The sequence below is a fragment of the Acomys russatus genome, chromosome 4 (genome assembly GCF_903995435.1).
Source record: "Acomys russatus chromosome 4, mAcoRus1.1, whole genome shotgun sequence".
Classification (NCBI taxonomy): Eukaryota; Metazoa; Chordata; class Mammalia; order Rodentia; family Muridae; genus Acomys; species Acomys russatus.
This window is the reverse complement of record NC_067140.1, coordinates 46,631,048-46,644,439: the sequence shown is the minus strand read 5'-3', so window position 1 is coordinate 46,644,439 and position 13,392 is coordinate 46,631,048. Positions and strand designations below refer to the sequence as shown.

Sequence of the window (13,392 nt, the reverse complement as noted above, 5' to 3'; positions counted from 1 at the left end):
TTCCCGGGTGCACGCGCGCTGCTGGTTCCCGCGCTTAGCCCCACGCCCCGCAGTCGCCTACCTCGGGGTCCACACAAAGCTCTCGGATCCCCTGTGGCGGAGTCACATCGTTGTCACGCTCCTGGCCCCTGCGCCCTGCCCCCGGCTCCGTGAGCTTTCCAGTCCACCCGACAGCAACGGTGGCAGCGAAAGGAACCCGGTCTCATCAAAAACCTCCTTAGGCGGAGGTGGCGCGTCGCCCCAGGCGGCCTCCTTCTCCAGGCCCGCAAGTCCAGGGCTCGGTGGGGACCGTGCGACAGCCAGTTAGCGGGTGCGCCCGGGCGCAGCGGCAGTGGCGGGCACCCCGAGCTCAGCCAGCGCCAGGCGCCCGGGTCAGACATTATTTAGCTCTTCGGTTGAGCTTCGATTGGTCCAACAGCGCCGCCCCTATCCCCTCCCTGCTCCGCCGCGCCACCGATACCCATTCGGGGCGGCTGCTTAAAGGGGACGCCGCGCCTTTTCCACGCGGGGGTTCAACCCTTGGGAGTCCTTGGGGAACCCCTGATCATCCTGCACCTCCTTCTTTCCATTTCCCGGGAACTCGCCACTTAACCCACAAAGCCCTGTGCTTGCCCTCTGCGGCCTTCGCAGGGTGCCCTGGACTAGGAGGGGTGGTGGAATCCCAATTCCCAGGAACCCTGATCTCGGCAGGGTGCCCTAGAGCAGGAGGATGCGCGGGTGACTAGCACTCGCCCAAATCTTTCTCCCCTGCTTTTTAACTCTCCCCATCTTTCCCAGCCCAACACCCAAGTTCTGTGAGAGAGGGCGTGCATTTCCGCCCCCCCCCCCCGCCCCAGACACACCTTCCCGCACCTTCCCGCACCACAGAGCTAGGAAAAAGCGAGCACACAATGAAACTGCACAGTGTGTGCATGTGCGGGGTTATGGTTTACTCCGCTTCTTTAAACACACAGGCTTAACCAGAGTTCGCGCCCTGACCTCTCCGGAGTTTGCCTAATAGAATTCAATCAAGATAATAACAGTATTTTTTATTAATGAATAACTCCGGATAGCATTACACCAAGTTACTGTTTCTAGCCGGGAAGCCTAGGCAATAACAGACCTCACTAAAGCCATATGCTTCCCAGCAGACCAAATACGGAAAAAAAGAAATGAATAAGGGGGGGGGGGAGAAGAAAAGAAAAAGAAAAAAAGGAAAGAGAAAGAAAAGAAACCCACCTTTTCAGTCACTACTTGTCAAAGTAAACATCAAGGCAGCTGCTCTGGGGAAGACCGGTCCCCAGGGTCCTAGACTCTTGTTATATATTTCTCCTTCTCGTCGGTTAAAAGGGGGAGGGGGACGAGTCTTTGGTGGCCGGTATGGACTCCTGTTCTGCAGCAAAGAAGTTAAATTATTGATAGTGGAGATTGCATGGCGGAGGTAATACTCGCACGCCTTCAGCGAGAAGCTCCATTTGATCTAGGCAGAGGCTGGGAGATTTCATGCTAGCTCGCCGGGGGTGGGTGGGGGGAGCGGTAGCGCGGTAGCGCGAGCAGTCCTCTCCTTGGTGAATGGGAAAGTGGGTGGGAGTCCACGAGAGGGCTCCACGCTGCCTTGACGTGAGTTGTCATATGATACCTCCTCTGCCTCGAAATAGACACTCTAGTGCACGAATTACCAGAATCAGAATTCCGCGCATTTAAAATGATACATCTTTTATTAGAAGAATTCCGTTCCAGAGCACTGCATGCTTTGTAGATGTTTTCACTTCCAGTCCCAGCGAATTCATGCACACACAAGCCAAGCCTGTCATTATCTGGGCAGCAACAACACATTTTAAAAAAATCTTTAACCAGAGTTTAGGGCGAGGGGTGGGTGGGATGAGGTGAGTAGCTCACCAAGCCCCTGTTCTCTGGATTGGTGCCCTTTGGGCTTCTGTTTTCACCTGTAGTTAAGAGAATTACATGGCTAGGGGTTGGAGGACTATTTTCTTTTAGCTCTGCCAAGCATCTACCTGCATTCCTGCTTTGTTAAAGCCCCTCCCCCTTTAATCCAGACGTTAAGTAAATGCTAGGGGAGACCTTAATTTTCCGGGGGAGGGGAACAAGAGGGCAGTACTGATCACGGAGTCACCACTTCTTGTGAACATATCACTTGGCTGAAAGTCAAAAGGGAAGCTCCTTCTTCAGAGGTTGGCCTTTAGTATGGCTGAGGCAGGGCCCAGGGATTAGCATTTTAATAAGCAATTCCTTTACAGACAGTCTCATGTCATACCATGGAAGACTGTCATCTGTGACTCATAGAAGAGGCAAAAATGAGTATCACAGACTCTGGCACCCCAACTTCTGTGGGCCCTTGTGTGTGACTGTGTATGTTTATGGGATCCAAATGACTTAATCATTGTTAAGGCATCGATGTACGAATATGTTTTTAAATGTTCAAATATGAAATTTGCCAGAGGAAAAGCGATCTGAACAGTTCCCTTTCCCAGATGTCTTGTGGTTATCAAGAGTGAGCTACTGAGCAGAATAGATGATAGTATCGTATGCTGAGATTCATTTGCCCGAGGGTTGATGGTTAACAAAGTGAACTTACTAAAATTCAGTATTTGAAAGTTTCTAAAAACTGCAGACAGAAATCATTGTTTCTATTTTATAAGTGGAAAACCCAGAGATTCAATACTTCATAGTGATTACCCAAGTGCACATACCAGAGATACACCTTCAAAGGTCTCAAAAGCTCCAGTTAGAAATGCCCCCTGCTTCTACTCTCTGTCCTTCAGTAAAAGGAAGTTATCAGAATTCAAGGTCCTTTAGAGTCCGTTTGCAAACTGTTTGTCTGAATAGTCAAGTTATTTAAATATATGCACATTCTTAGAGTGTCACTCACAGCTAGCTTTGCACCTCTGCCAATTTGATGGCACACGTGATCAATACAAAGGACCCTACTGCACAGACCGGTGCTGCTTGTTGTGAAATAATGTATATGAAATGTGCAGGAGAAATAGAGAGCAATAGAGAGAAATAGAGAGGATGTGAAGCTGGCCTTGGGCCACCCAAAATACCCTCTATTTCTTCCTGGGAATATAGGCTGAATGCAACTATGATTTCTTCTATGGTTATAACTTAGGTCACTATATTATAATCTTTAAAACTACCTGTATATTATTAAAAAGGACTGGAGGAATCCTACCCTCAATTTCAAAAAGAAAATAACTTTAAGTCAGCTTCAAGCTGATGCCTACTTTCCAACTTCACATTTATTAGGAATGAGTTCTGAGCCCAGGTTTTCAAACTTGCTTGTAATTTACTTCTTTCCTGAAAACTACTTTGTAAGCAAATGTCTTTGCTAGCATTGTCATTGTTGTTCAGGTAGATGTTATGTCAAATCTTTCTTCCACCACACTCATATTGCCCTGCTAGCATTTCTGCTGAAGAAAACCATGTTCTCATCCTAAGGCTCTGAATACATGGCTGATCTTGTTATTCCTACTCTCCTTTGACATTATAGAAATAAATGTTGGTGTCTTTCCTTTCCAGTGGGTGGTGCATTTTTACTGAGGAAAAGCCAAAGGAGTCAGAAAGGCAGAAGCATTCAAGGATAGAAGATCAAGGTGCTAATTCAGATAACCCTGAGAAAGTAGATTTCTTCTCACTTTTGAGTATTTTCCAACTCCCTGACTTGTGATTATAGCAACACCTGAACAGTTAAGAGTCCAGACTTATGAAACTTATCTATTTGCCATAGAAATTTCCCCTAACACAGAACAACAAAACCAAGATGAATAAAGTGCTAGCACTTTGCAGAAAGTCATGCAACCTTTAAAAAATATTTTAGTAACATATTCAACTAGTTTTAAGGGCTTAAGATCAAGCTTTTTACAGAAAGATTTTCTTTTCTTTATTTTTGAACAGGTCTTACTATTAGCTCAAGTTCGCTTTGTATTCTTGAGCACCCTGTGATACAGGTGCATGCTAAAGCACTAACATTATTTTCATATTATGCTCAAAGGCAATGCTTGATAAAATGAAGCACATATTTTTTTGTCTTAAATATTGGTTTCTGACATAAAAGATGGTGATTGGGGCACAAGCATTCCTTCTAAGTTTTTGACACCAATTTTTTTTTTACCATTAAAAGGAGGAAAAAACTATGAAGAAAAGATATGCCATTACTGTGGAGCTTAAAAGTTAATTTTGTGTGAGTCTAAGTCCTAATTCCTTTGGTTTATTGCCTAATACTGTCCTAACTTAACGTTTCAAGAGGACAAAAGTGAGGCAGAAATGTGACTTCCCATCTATTCTTGTCAGGAAGTACAAACTAATCCTCATTACCCAAGAGAGAACAGAGGCAGTAGGATCAGATTTGATACTGACATGTTTTTCTATTAATAATTTTAATTGGATGAGGTCAATTCTACGATCTCTTTAAGCATTTTATGTTTAATTGTGTTTATTGAAGTTTCTTGGTTACTCCTGCCTTCACTCTTCTTTGGAAAAAGAAAAAAAGTCTAGTATCAAATGAATTGACCCCAAACACTGCTGAAAATTAGAGAAAGTAATTAACATAGGGAAAATAGTAAGTAAACAGAAAACTTCCCTGATGAGCAGAGTTACAGAGAAGCTTTCAAATCCATGCAGCATGATTTCTAAGGTCTAGTTTGGCCTTGAACTGTGTCATTCACAGTCTTTGAAATCACTGAATAAGGCTTTTTCTGAGAAAAACACCTTAAGGGAAAAACAGTTTCCTTATTCATTGAATAGCACTTCTCTGTAAGATTCTTATAAAGCATAAGCATAATTCTATGGCATTCTTAGACATAGCCAAATTGGCCAACACCTGTTACAGGCAGGCCCAGTATTGACAGATAAAAGCAAGGGAACACAGCAGAAAAAATTACAAAGGCCTAGGTATTGAGTGTTGAAAGGGGGGAGGGGTAATAAAAAAAGATGATTCCATCTGGAAATACTTGCCTAGTTCAAGGAAAACACCATAAAAACATTATGAAATTGCTGAGGCTAACCCTCAAGAGGCTAACCTTCAAGAATTGTCCACTTTTAAACCCTCCTCTACACTACCAGATCTTCCTTGAGAACATGGAAAGATTAACAACAAAAGAGACACTGGTTTACTGATTATAAAATGGTTATGAGCATAGACACCAAGGATGTGGTACTGTGGATTTGGGAAATATGAGCTGGAGTTACAGACCATAGTGCATGTTGGTTGTGCTGGGAGCAGAGCCATGGGGAGCATGAATAAACTTAAATCACGGGGGTTCAGGATATTGACTCAGATTGTCTTCAATATTTTTTAGTGTGTGATGATTGGAGTGAGATTTTCTCCTATCAAACTTCATATTTTTCATGGACAAGTGAAGAAAGAAAACTCTTAAAATACAATAATGGTGATGCTTCCCAAAGTCATATTAAGAATGTGCACCAAGAATCTGGACTATTTTTTCCCCTGTGAATTTGATATATGTTAAGTGAACTTTGTGATGAAAGATCTGGGCAGGTCGCACAGCTCTCTTGACCTGGCCTTGCATAGGAACATGTCCCGGGTGAGGGGCAGAGGCCTCTGCAGCACATGCATGGAGCAGGGTTAAATTTTGGCTCTGTCTATCATGTAGCAGCATCTGGAAGCAACCAACAGTCATCATCGCATCAATTTGAGGTTCCCTTCGCTTCACAATTAAATCCAGTCAATTGCTTATGACTTAGTGAGCATCAATATGTGCAAGCCATTATTCTATGTGTTATGACACAAACAGATAAATAAAGCATGTCTCCATGGTTTAGGGGATTACAGTCTTGGCCATGATTTATAGTGTAGGCAAAGGCCATTTGTTATTTGCCAAAGGTGAGAACTTAAGCTGTTTTGTCTTGCCTTAGGCTTGTGACACTGTATACACTGATGGCCACCTGCATGCCTCATGTAGTAGTGATGAGAAGAAACTTCCCACTGAGGCTTCAGGGGTACATAAGAGTTAGGGAGGGCACACCACAGTTAACTACTGCCCCAATTACTGTTATTCATGCTTAGCTGTGTTTTCATAAGGCAATCAAATAAGAGTGAGGAGAGTGGTGGAGAAGAAATGGGACAAATGGTATTTGTTTGAGGTAAATAAAATTTCCACATATGATTAGGTAAACTCTTCTCTAAAAAGATTCTATTTTCTTTTCTTATGTGTGTGAATGTGTACCTTCATGAGCCTATGTGCACCCATGTATGTGGGTGCTTGGAACTGGAGTTTTACGTAGTTGTGAACTACTTCATGTGGGGGCTAGGCACCAAACCTGGGTCCTCTGCAAGAGAAGTATGTGCTCTTAACCACAGAAACATCACTCCAGCCCCTAGGTGTGTGTGTGTGTGTGTGTGTATGTGTGTGTGTGTGTGTGTGTGTGTGTGTGTGGTGTGTGAGCACACATTTGTCTGTGTGTTCATGTCGGTTTAAACATATATGTATATGCATACGCAGCTCAGATGTCAACAGTGGGTGTTGATCCTCAGGAACCTTGCCTTCTTAAAGTGCCATACACCTTGGGGTTTTTTTTTTTTTTTTTTTTTTTTTTTTGAGAAAGATCTCTCATTGGCCTGGAGGTCACTAGGTTGGCTAGGTTGCCTGGCCAGGAAAGAGACAGGGATCCGCCTGTCTGAATCTCAACAGTCCACTACAGCTGGTGTTTTAAGTGAGGCATAGAGGTAAAGGCAGGCCTTGTTACATTACAGACTGAGCTATCTCTCAACCCCTGGAAGGGCTGGTATGGGGTGAGATTGTCTTCCTCCCTCCTAACAGGCCCATCATGTAGATGAAGGAAATAGATTAAGCCTCTTCCTCAGAACTTCTAGAATCCAGCATTGCTAGCTCTTGGAAGCCCCTTTTTGAAGCGTATTTTCATTGTTGTTACAATGAGAATCTTATTTCAGTTCATCCAGCCTTACTGAAGATGAAGAACAGCTGCTTATTAACTTTCTAGTGTCGCTAAATCACCACTTAGACTATTCTCATAGCACATCAATCTCACAACCTTCTTCATAAACTCCAAATTCCAGTCCATTCATCACTTCCCTCGCTCTACCTTGGATATCCTCCAAGCACTCCATATTCTTTGGAAAATGTGGAGCCCTGAATTCAACATGTGTGTGAAATTATCCAGGACACAGGAACCAGGGGACTCATGAGTTATCTGAACACAGCTGTTGGGAAAAACTAAAGGATAAGAGTCAATCAGATTGACAAATCATTCTTTGCAAGTTGGAGACAGGCATGGCTGTTTTATACAAGAACAAGCCTTTGTATCAAAACTGAATCTTAATCCTTAGCATAAACATGCTGCGGGTTTTTTTTTTTTTTTTTCTGCAAAAGAAACAGATCCTGAGCAGGATATTCAGTCTCTCATCCCCAATACAGCCACAAACAATATTGTCTAAGACTAAATGTTGTTCAGTATTCTACTTAATATTTCAAGTTGTGGACTTTTAACTATTAAGTTGAAATACTACTTTCAAGTTCTCAAGCCTTACTACTTTTGTATACTCTCTTAAAATAATAAGATTTGTGAAATACTATAGTACTTTTGAAGCGTTACTTCCTGAAAGCCATTGGCTTTTTTTCCTTCCATTTTGTTAACACATAAAACCTATTTAGAATAAAGTTAATCAAATAAGTTCAATCACATAAGAATCACACCAAACAGTCTGATGCCTAGAATCAAGCTCTCCTGGATGTTTCATCCATCAAGTCTACTTCTATCAAGAATTTACAGTCCATCCCAAATGTATAATGAGTTCAGCGTCCTTCCTTGCCCAAAGTGAAATAAAGTCTTTTCATAGACTTTAGCAGCTTTACTTCCTCATGTGATTTTAGCTTCTCTGAGAAGACCACTGACTCGTGCTGAGATTTATCAACACGCCCTCGATCAATCATTTGAAATCACATCATCTCCATAAGTTGTCTTCTGAGAGAAGGATGGACGAAATTTATCAAAAAGATGCCCAAGTAATTGTATGGCACCCTTTCCTGTGCTGTCTTCCCATGCAGCTACCTTTCTAGAGTTGGTGTTTTCACATCTGAGGTGCTGCAAAAGAACCCAGGTACCATTCCTGGCATTCTCCCAAATAAGATGTATTTCCAGAGAGGTCTCAAGTTTGGAGTGGAGCCCTTAGAGGAAGAACACTGAATTGCACAAGGAGAGCCAATAAACATCTTAGTCTCCAGCAGGAACCATAAGCCGGCAATTACGTTTCAGGCTGTGCTTGTCCATTTTCTTCTTCTCCATATCTGTAAACAACATGTTAGCTTTGGAGGTTTGTCATCGACTGTGTGTCTTTGGAGAGGGTGTTCCTCATCAGAGCATCTGCAGTACCACAGCCAGTAACAGTTAGAAAAGGCAAACTTATGAAATGCCTTCTAAACACACTAAATCCCAATCTAAACAATTTATAACGTTTCTTACTCAATAACTCTTAGAAGTCAACTCATTTGGGACTGTTCTAAACAAGTTAAGAAAGGAGTGAGACATCCTGCATTGGGTCATAAACCAAAGTGAGTGCAAAAATGTGCAGGTACAGAGCTTCAGACTGCTATCAGTGGCTCGATACTGATTTCTGGAAAATTCTGTATTGATGGTATTTGGGGCATGGCAACAAATATAACAGCTAAAGTTGTATAAATATTTGTAGGATAGGTTAACAATTAAAAGAAAGCTTCAGCATTAGAAAGATACAGGTTCCAGCCCAGCTTCCACACATTGGCTGAGCCAATTTACATAATTGTCTGGCTAAAGGTTTAGGCAGTTTCTTTATGATAAGCTATGAATATTGATAACCCTTGCTGAGAAAAACTGTTGTGAAAAGGATTTAGTGAGGTGTGGTAATAAGGAATGTTCACTGTGCTAAATGAGACAAATTTTGGTTTTTACTATCTTTTCATGTGTTTCTAACAAGTTGCTTAAGTATTGTCCTGCTCCATTTTATGACTGTGAAAACAAGGCTCTAAAGTGAGAGGTAGCAATCAGTCACTTGAAAGTCTTCCATCGATCAGCAAATAGTAAATGCTACCAAGGCAGTCTTTGTGGCCACGAATTTTGATACTATCACTTATTGTAAAGAGGTGTGTTTGGAAATCCATGTGCAAAAACCTGTACATGAAATGGAAGCTAGTGTGGCACTAGTTACATAGAAATAGAGTGATTCCCTCTCTCCCACCTTCTCTCCTTCCCCTCCTTTGTTTCTTTCTTCCTTCCTTTGTATTGGGAATTGAACCTAGAGTCTCACATACACTAGGCAAGTATTTCAGCACTGAGTCATGTCCTCAGCTATATGTATGTATGTATGTATGTATGTATGTTTAGTATTTTAAGATAGAATCTTCCCAAGTTACCTAGGCTGGCTTTGAACTTGTGTCCGTCCCACCTCAGCATCCAGAAAAAGTGGGATTACAGGCCTGTACTACTAACTGGCCAGGCTTGGAAGGTAGGGTTTTAAAATGAACTTGTAAGTCAGAAAACTTTAGGTTTGAAGTTCAGCTTCTCCACTTAAGATTTACTATGTTTGTTTGGGCAAATTACTTAAACTCTCTGAGCTCTAGTTTCCTTGTTTATATCATTGGAATATAATCTGTCTCCAAGAGTTCCCTTGAGGGTTAAATAATACATGCCAAATACAAAGCAAAGAAGTTAGTGCTGGGTAAATGTAAAACTGATGTTCCTGCACCTCCCAATCTGTGTAAAGGTTCCTATGGTGTAGCAATGACAATAGAAGAGTTTTCAGACTATTGAGTTTGTTGAGGTTGCACTAGCAGTATTTCCTTAAGTTAATAGCCAGAGCTTAAACTTTCAAGATCTGTTTTTCAGGATGTTGGGGATCAAACCCATGATGTCATTCATGTTTAGTAAGCACTTTACCACTGAGGCATACTATGCTGCTGATAACTAAAATCATGCAATAAGGTGGACACACACCTACCACACAATGGCCATCTTATCACTTGGTTTTTTTTTTTTTTATCCAGTGTGTAGCTTGTCTAACGGCAAAAGCGAATTTAAATATTTTCTTCTGATGCCAATTTCCTTTGCCAGAAAGGAAACCCAAACAGCTAATTTTGACATCGGCTAAATCCACGTTTCTGAATCATTGCTATGTTAAAAAGTGCCTCCCATGTGTTCTGTTGTCGGTTGTGTAGGGACTGGTATCCAGTAGTAGCTGAAGACTTTATTACACGTAGAAGTTAGGCATTTCTGTATTGCATTCCAGTTGTTAGCTATTTCAAAATACATCAAGGCCCAAGTATCAAAATTATAGTAATCATTTTGCTGCTAGATCTTATTCAATGTATAAAAGTACATACATTTTTATATCAATACAACATTGCTTTTTATATTATTCTAAGTATATATAATGCAATTGGTTTCCTTTGTAACCATAAACTTTTTATTATATTCATTTAGAAGTAGTATTCTGAGATGAGTCTACAAAAGGGTTATCAGACTGCCAAGAGTCAATGCCACAAAAGTGACTACAAATCCCATGTTAGTTCAATATGTCATAAAAAAAAAATAAGAGCTTAATTCTCAAATATTGATTATGGAAGTTGTTGGAGAGGAAGAAGTTCTCAGAAGAGGGTGAAGGTGAAAGGATGAAGGAAATCATTGTTGCCTACTAAAGTGATTAGAACAATAATGAGTATGGAAGGTAGAGGCCAATCCCGCCAGAGAGAGGGCCTAGAGGAATACCCACAGAGAGCTCCTGCACAATCCCAGGTCTTCTTGGCTTCCCTCATTATTTCTCTCCTCAGTTTGCTATACATTCCTCTCTCTTGTCCAGTCATCGATGCAGACATGCCCCACTCTATTGGCTTCATGTTTGAGCCAACACTTATGTGACACATCGTTTGGATATTTCATCTTACAGAGGTCTTAATACTTAAAGGTTGTACATATCCCATGTGTTTCCATGAACCTGAAGAGATCTCAGCTTGGATTTCCCCTGATACTGACACAGATTCTGATGGTATTTCTAGGTATCACAAGACTGAACACAGATTCTGGCACTAAGATACCAGCAATTTCTTGTGATGTTGTTGTTTGAAAAGTGTATGCATTCATTGAGAGCTTAAAACCACTGGAGAAGTCATTTCTGTTTCCCCTAATAATCGTAGTAATCCAGAGAAATGGCCTTATCTGCTTTAAATATCTCATAAGCGAAATCTTTCTACCATCTTCAACTTGAATGGTTAAGTTTGGGATTAAAAATCGCTAAATGGCTAGCTTGTAGAAACTTACCTGAAGGTCTTTTTTTTTTTTTTTTTAAGTTAATACTTTGAAATATATTTTGCCATTTGTCTAAAATAGAATTCAAGAGTGATGTCTGTCATCCCTACTGCATCAGGAGTTATTTTAAATATGGCATCTTTGTAAAAGTCAATAGCTGTCTCATCAAAGGGCAATCATGTCCAGTGTGGGTGGCTGTGCCAATTGTTTTTGAACTACTGCAGCACTCTAGCCAATCCCAGGGAATGGCTTGCAGTCTCTCTACACCCACATTTTTTCTTAATTATCTCCACCAGGCTGAGTTAGCTAAGGACAGATCTATAGCATTTCCTGGATATCCAAATGCCCACACACCTTCTGTAGGCCTTGAGTTACCAGCTCTCTTTCATGTTTCTCCTGGCTGGTCCATCTAATTATCTATCATCTTGTACATATAATGCATTATTTATAAGAACAAGACACTTTTGGCATGCAATATCTTTACTTTTAAAAAGAGATGACATAAAAAAAAATAGAACATTGATGTCATAAAGAAAATGTCATCAAATCTGATAGTGGGAATTCTACCATATCGCTCCTTTAAAAGTAAATCTGAAGAAATTTAAGGTCACTGTTCAATTTAAAATACCATTATTGTCATTTTTGAGAAAAATGATAAATTCAATATCCAGATTTCTCCTATGTTTGTCTCAAATACATTGCATTTGAGTTTTTAGAAATGTATCTATAAAGTAAAAATAACCAGTAGTCTCTGAAATTAAAAATCATCAAAGGTTAATATAACTTAAACTTTACTTCTTGTGAAGAAATGAGAAATAGTTACAGTGCGTATAATTCTCCTATAATAATGTGGATTGACACAGGCTCTTATGCATACCAGACAAATGTTCTACTTTTCAATTACCCTTGCTCTCTTTTTACTGTCTGTTTTGAGACAGTCTCACTAGGTTGCGTGAACTGACTTTGGATTCACTCTGCAGGCTAGGCAGGTCTTGAACATGTGATCCTTCTCTCTTATCCTCCTGAGTGGCCATATACCCAGTCTAGGTTGTATCTTCTACACCAGGCAAATATAACACTGACAGGTACTTTAGAATTTATTCTGTGAACATCTCTTCTGTTCTATGTGTATGGAAACAGAAACCAAGTTGATTGACCTTTTAGCTATTGATAATGAGTTGAGGGTAATGCTTGAACTATGGCTTTGAATCTGAGTCACTGTGTTTTCTTGAAGAAAATAAAAATCCAGATGTCTATACCCTTTAAGAGACCAGACTTTGTCACCAGGCTACAATTTTCAGCAAGATAGAAATCATTCAATCTTGCTTGTGGCTGAATCTCCAAATTCTGACATAGTTTGGGACTCAAAATTGGTTTATATTTAATATATATGGACTAAAATTATGACTTATTTTTCTGCAGAAGGCATACTTTGGGAGCAAATGTCATCATGACCCACTTAAGATATGCAAACATTATCTACCAAGGTAAACAAGTATCCAGGAATCCAAGACCAGCATGAAATTCCAGAGGGCTGAAAGAGAGCAAGCCAGTATGAACTCATGCATCAGATATGGGCTGGGCTAAGTGACCTCTGACAAACGTCTGGCAGTTAGATTGTATGACTCATGAGTAAAAGTAATGTACTTCTTGGCTTTGGCCTATCTTCTGTGTTTGTTTTTCAGGGGAATTAGTGATTGTGACTTAGCTAGTGTGTCAGCTACAGGAAGATTTCCTTTGAGCCTCCAACTTGGAGAGAGGGAAAGAAGAATTTAGGAAGGCAAGGTCATGTGCTGGTTAAAATTTTCCATTAGCTTGGCCAAAGTTTGGGAATATTTGTAAAGACTTTTTGAAAACATGAAATCAATCAAAATTGGAGGAAATGATACCTAAAATTTCCTCAAAGGCCATAGTTAGGTCCAAGGCGGGCATGACGGACACTGAGCAAATACAATCCATGAAATCTGAAGGAACAGATTGTGAGTCACCAGACTGTCTACTGAGGAATGTCTCCACAGCTTGGTACTGACATTTCTTCCTAAGAGGCCATGGTGATTCCTACTCAACATAGCTCATTTAGAAATTAAATGAAGAAACCTGTAATGAGTTGTCAAAATACTCCATGAAATGCTCTTACTA

The 13,392-nt window shown here is 40.7% G+C and overlaps 1 protein-coding gene across 1 annotated transcript in view; it reads right to left on the bottom strand.

Annotated features, from left to right (window-relative positions):
• Bdnf (brain derived neurotrophic factor) overlaps window positions 1-557 on the bottom strand; it is a 30,479-nt gene extending 29,922 nt beyond the window's left edge. Inside the window, 2 exon segments of the mRNA XM_051144303.1 lie at window positions 62-217; window positions 219-557. Of these exon segments, the coding sequence (XP_051000260.1) occupies window positions 62-217; window positions 219-380 (318 nt within the window). The 5' untranslated portion in view covers window positions 381-557.
• Window positions 558-13,392: the final 12,835 nt, after the last annotated feature.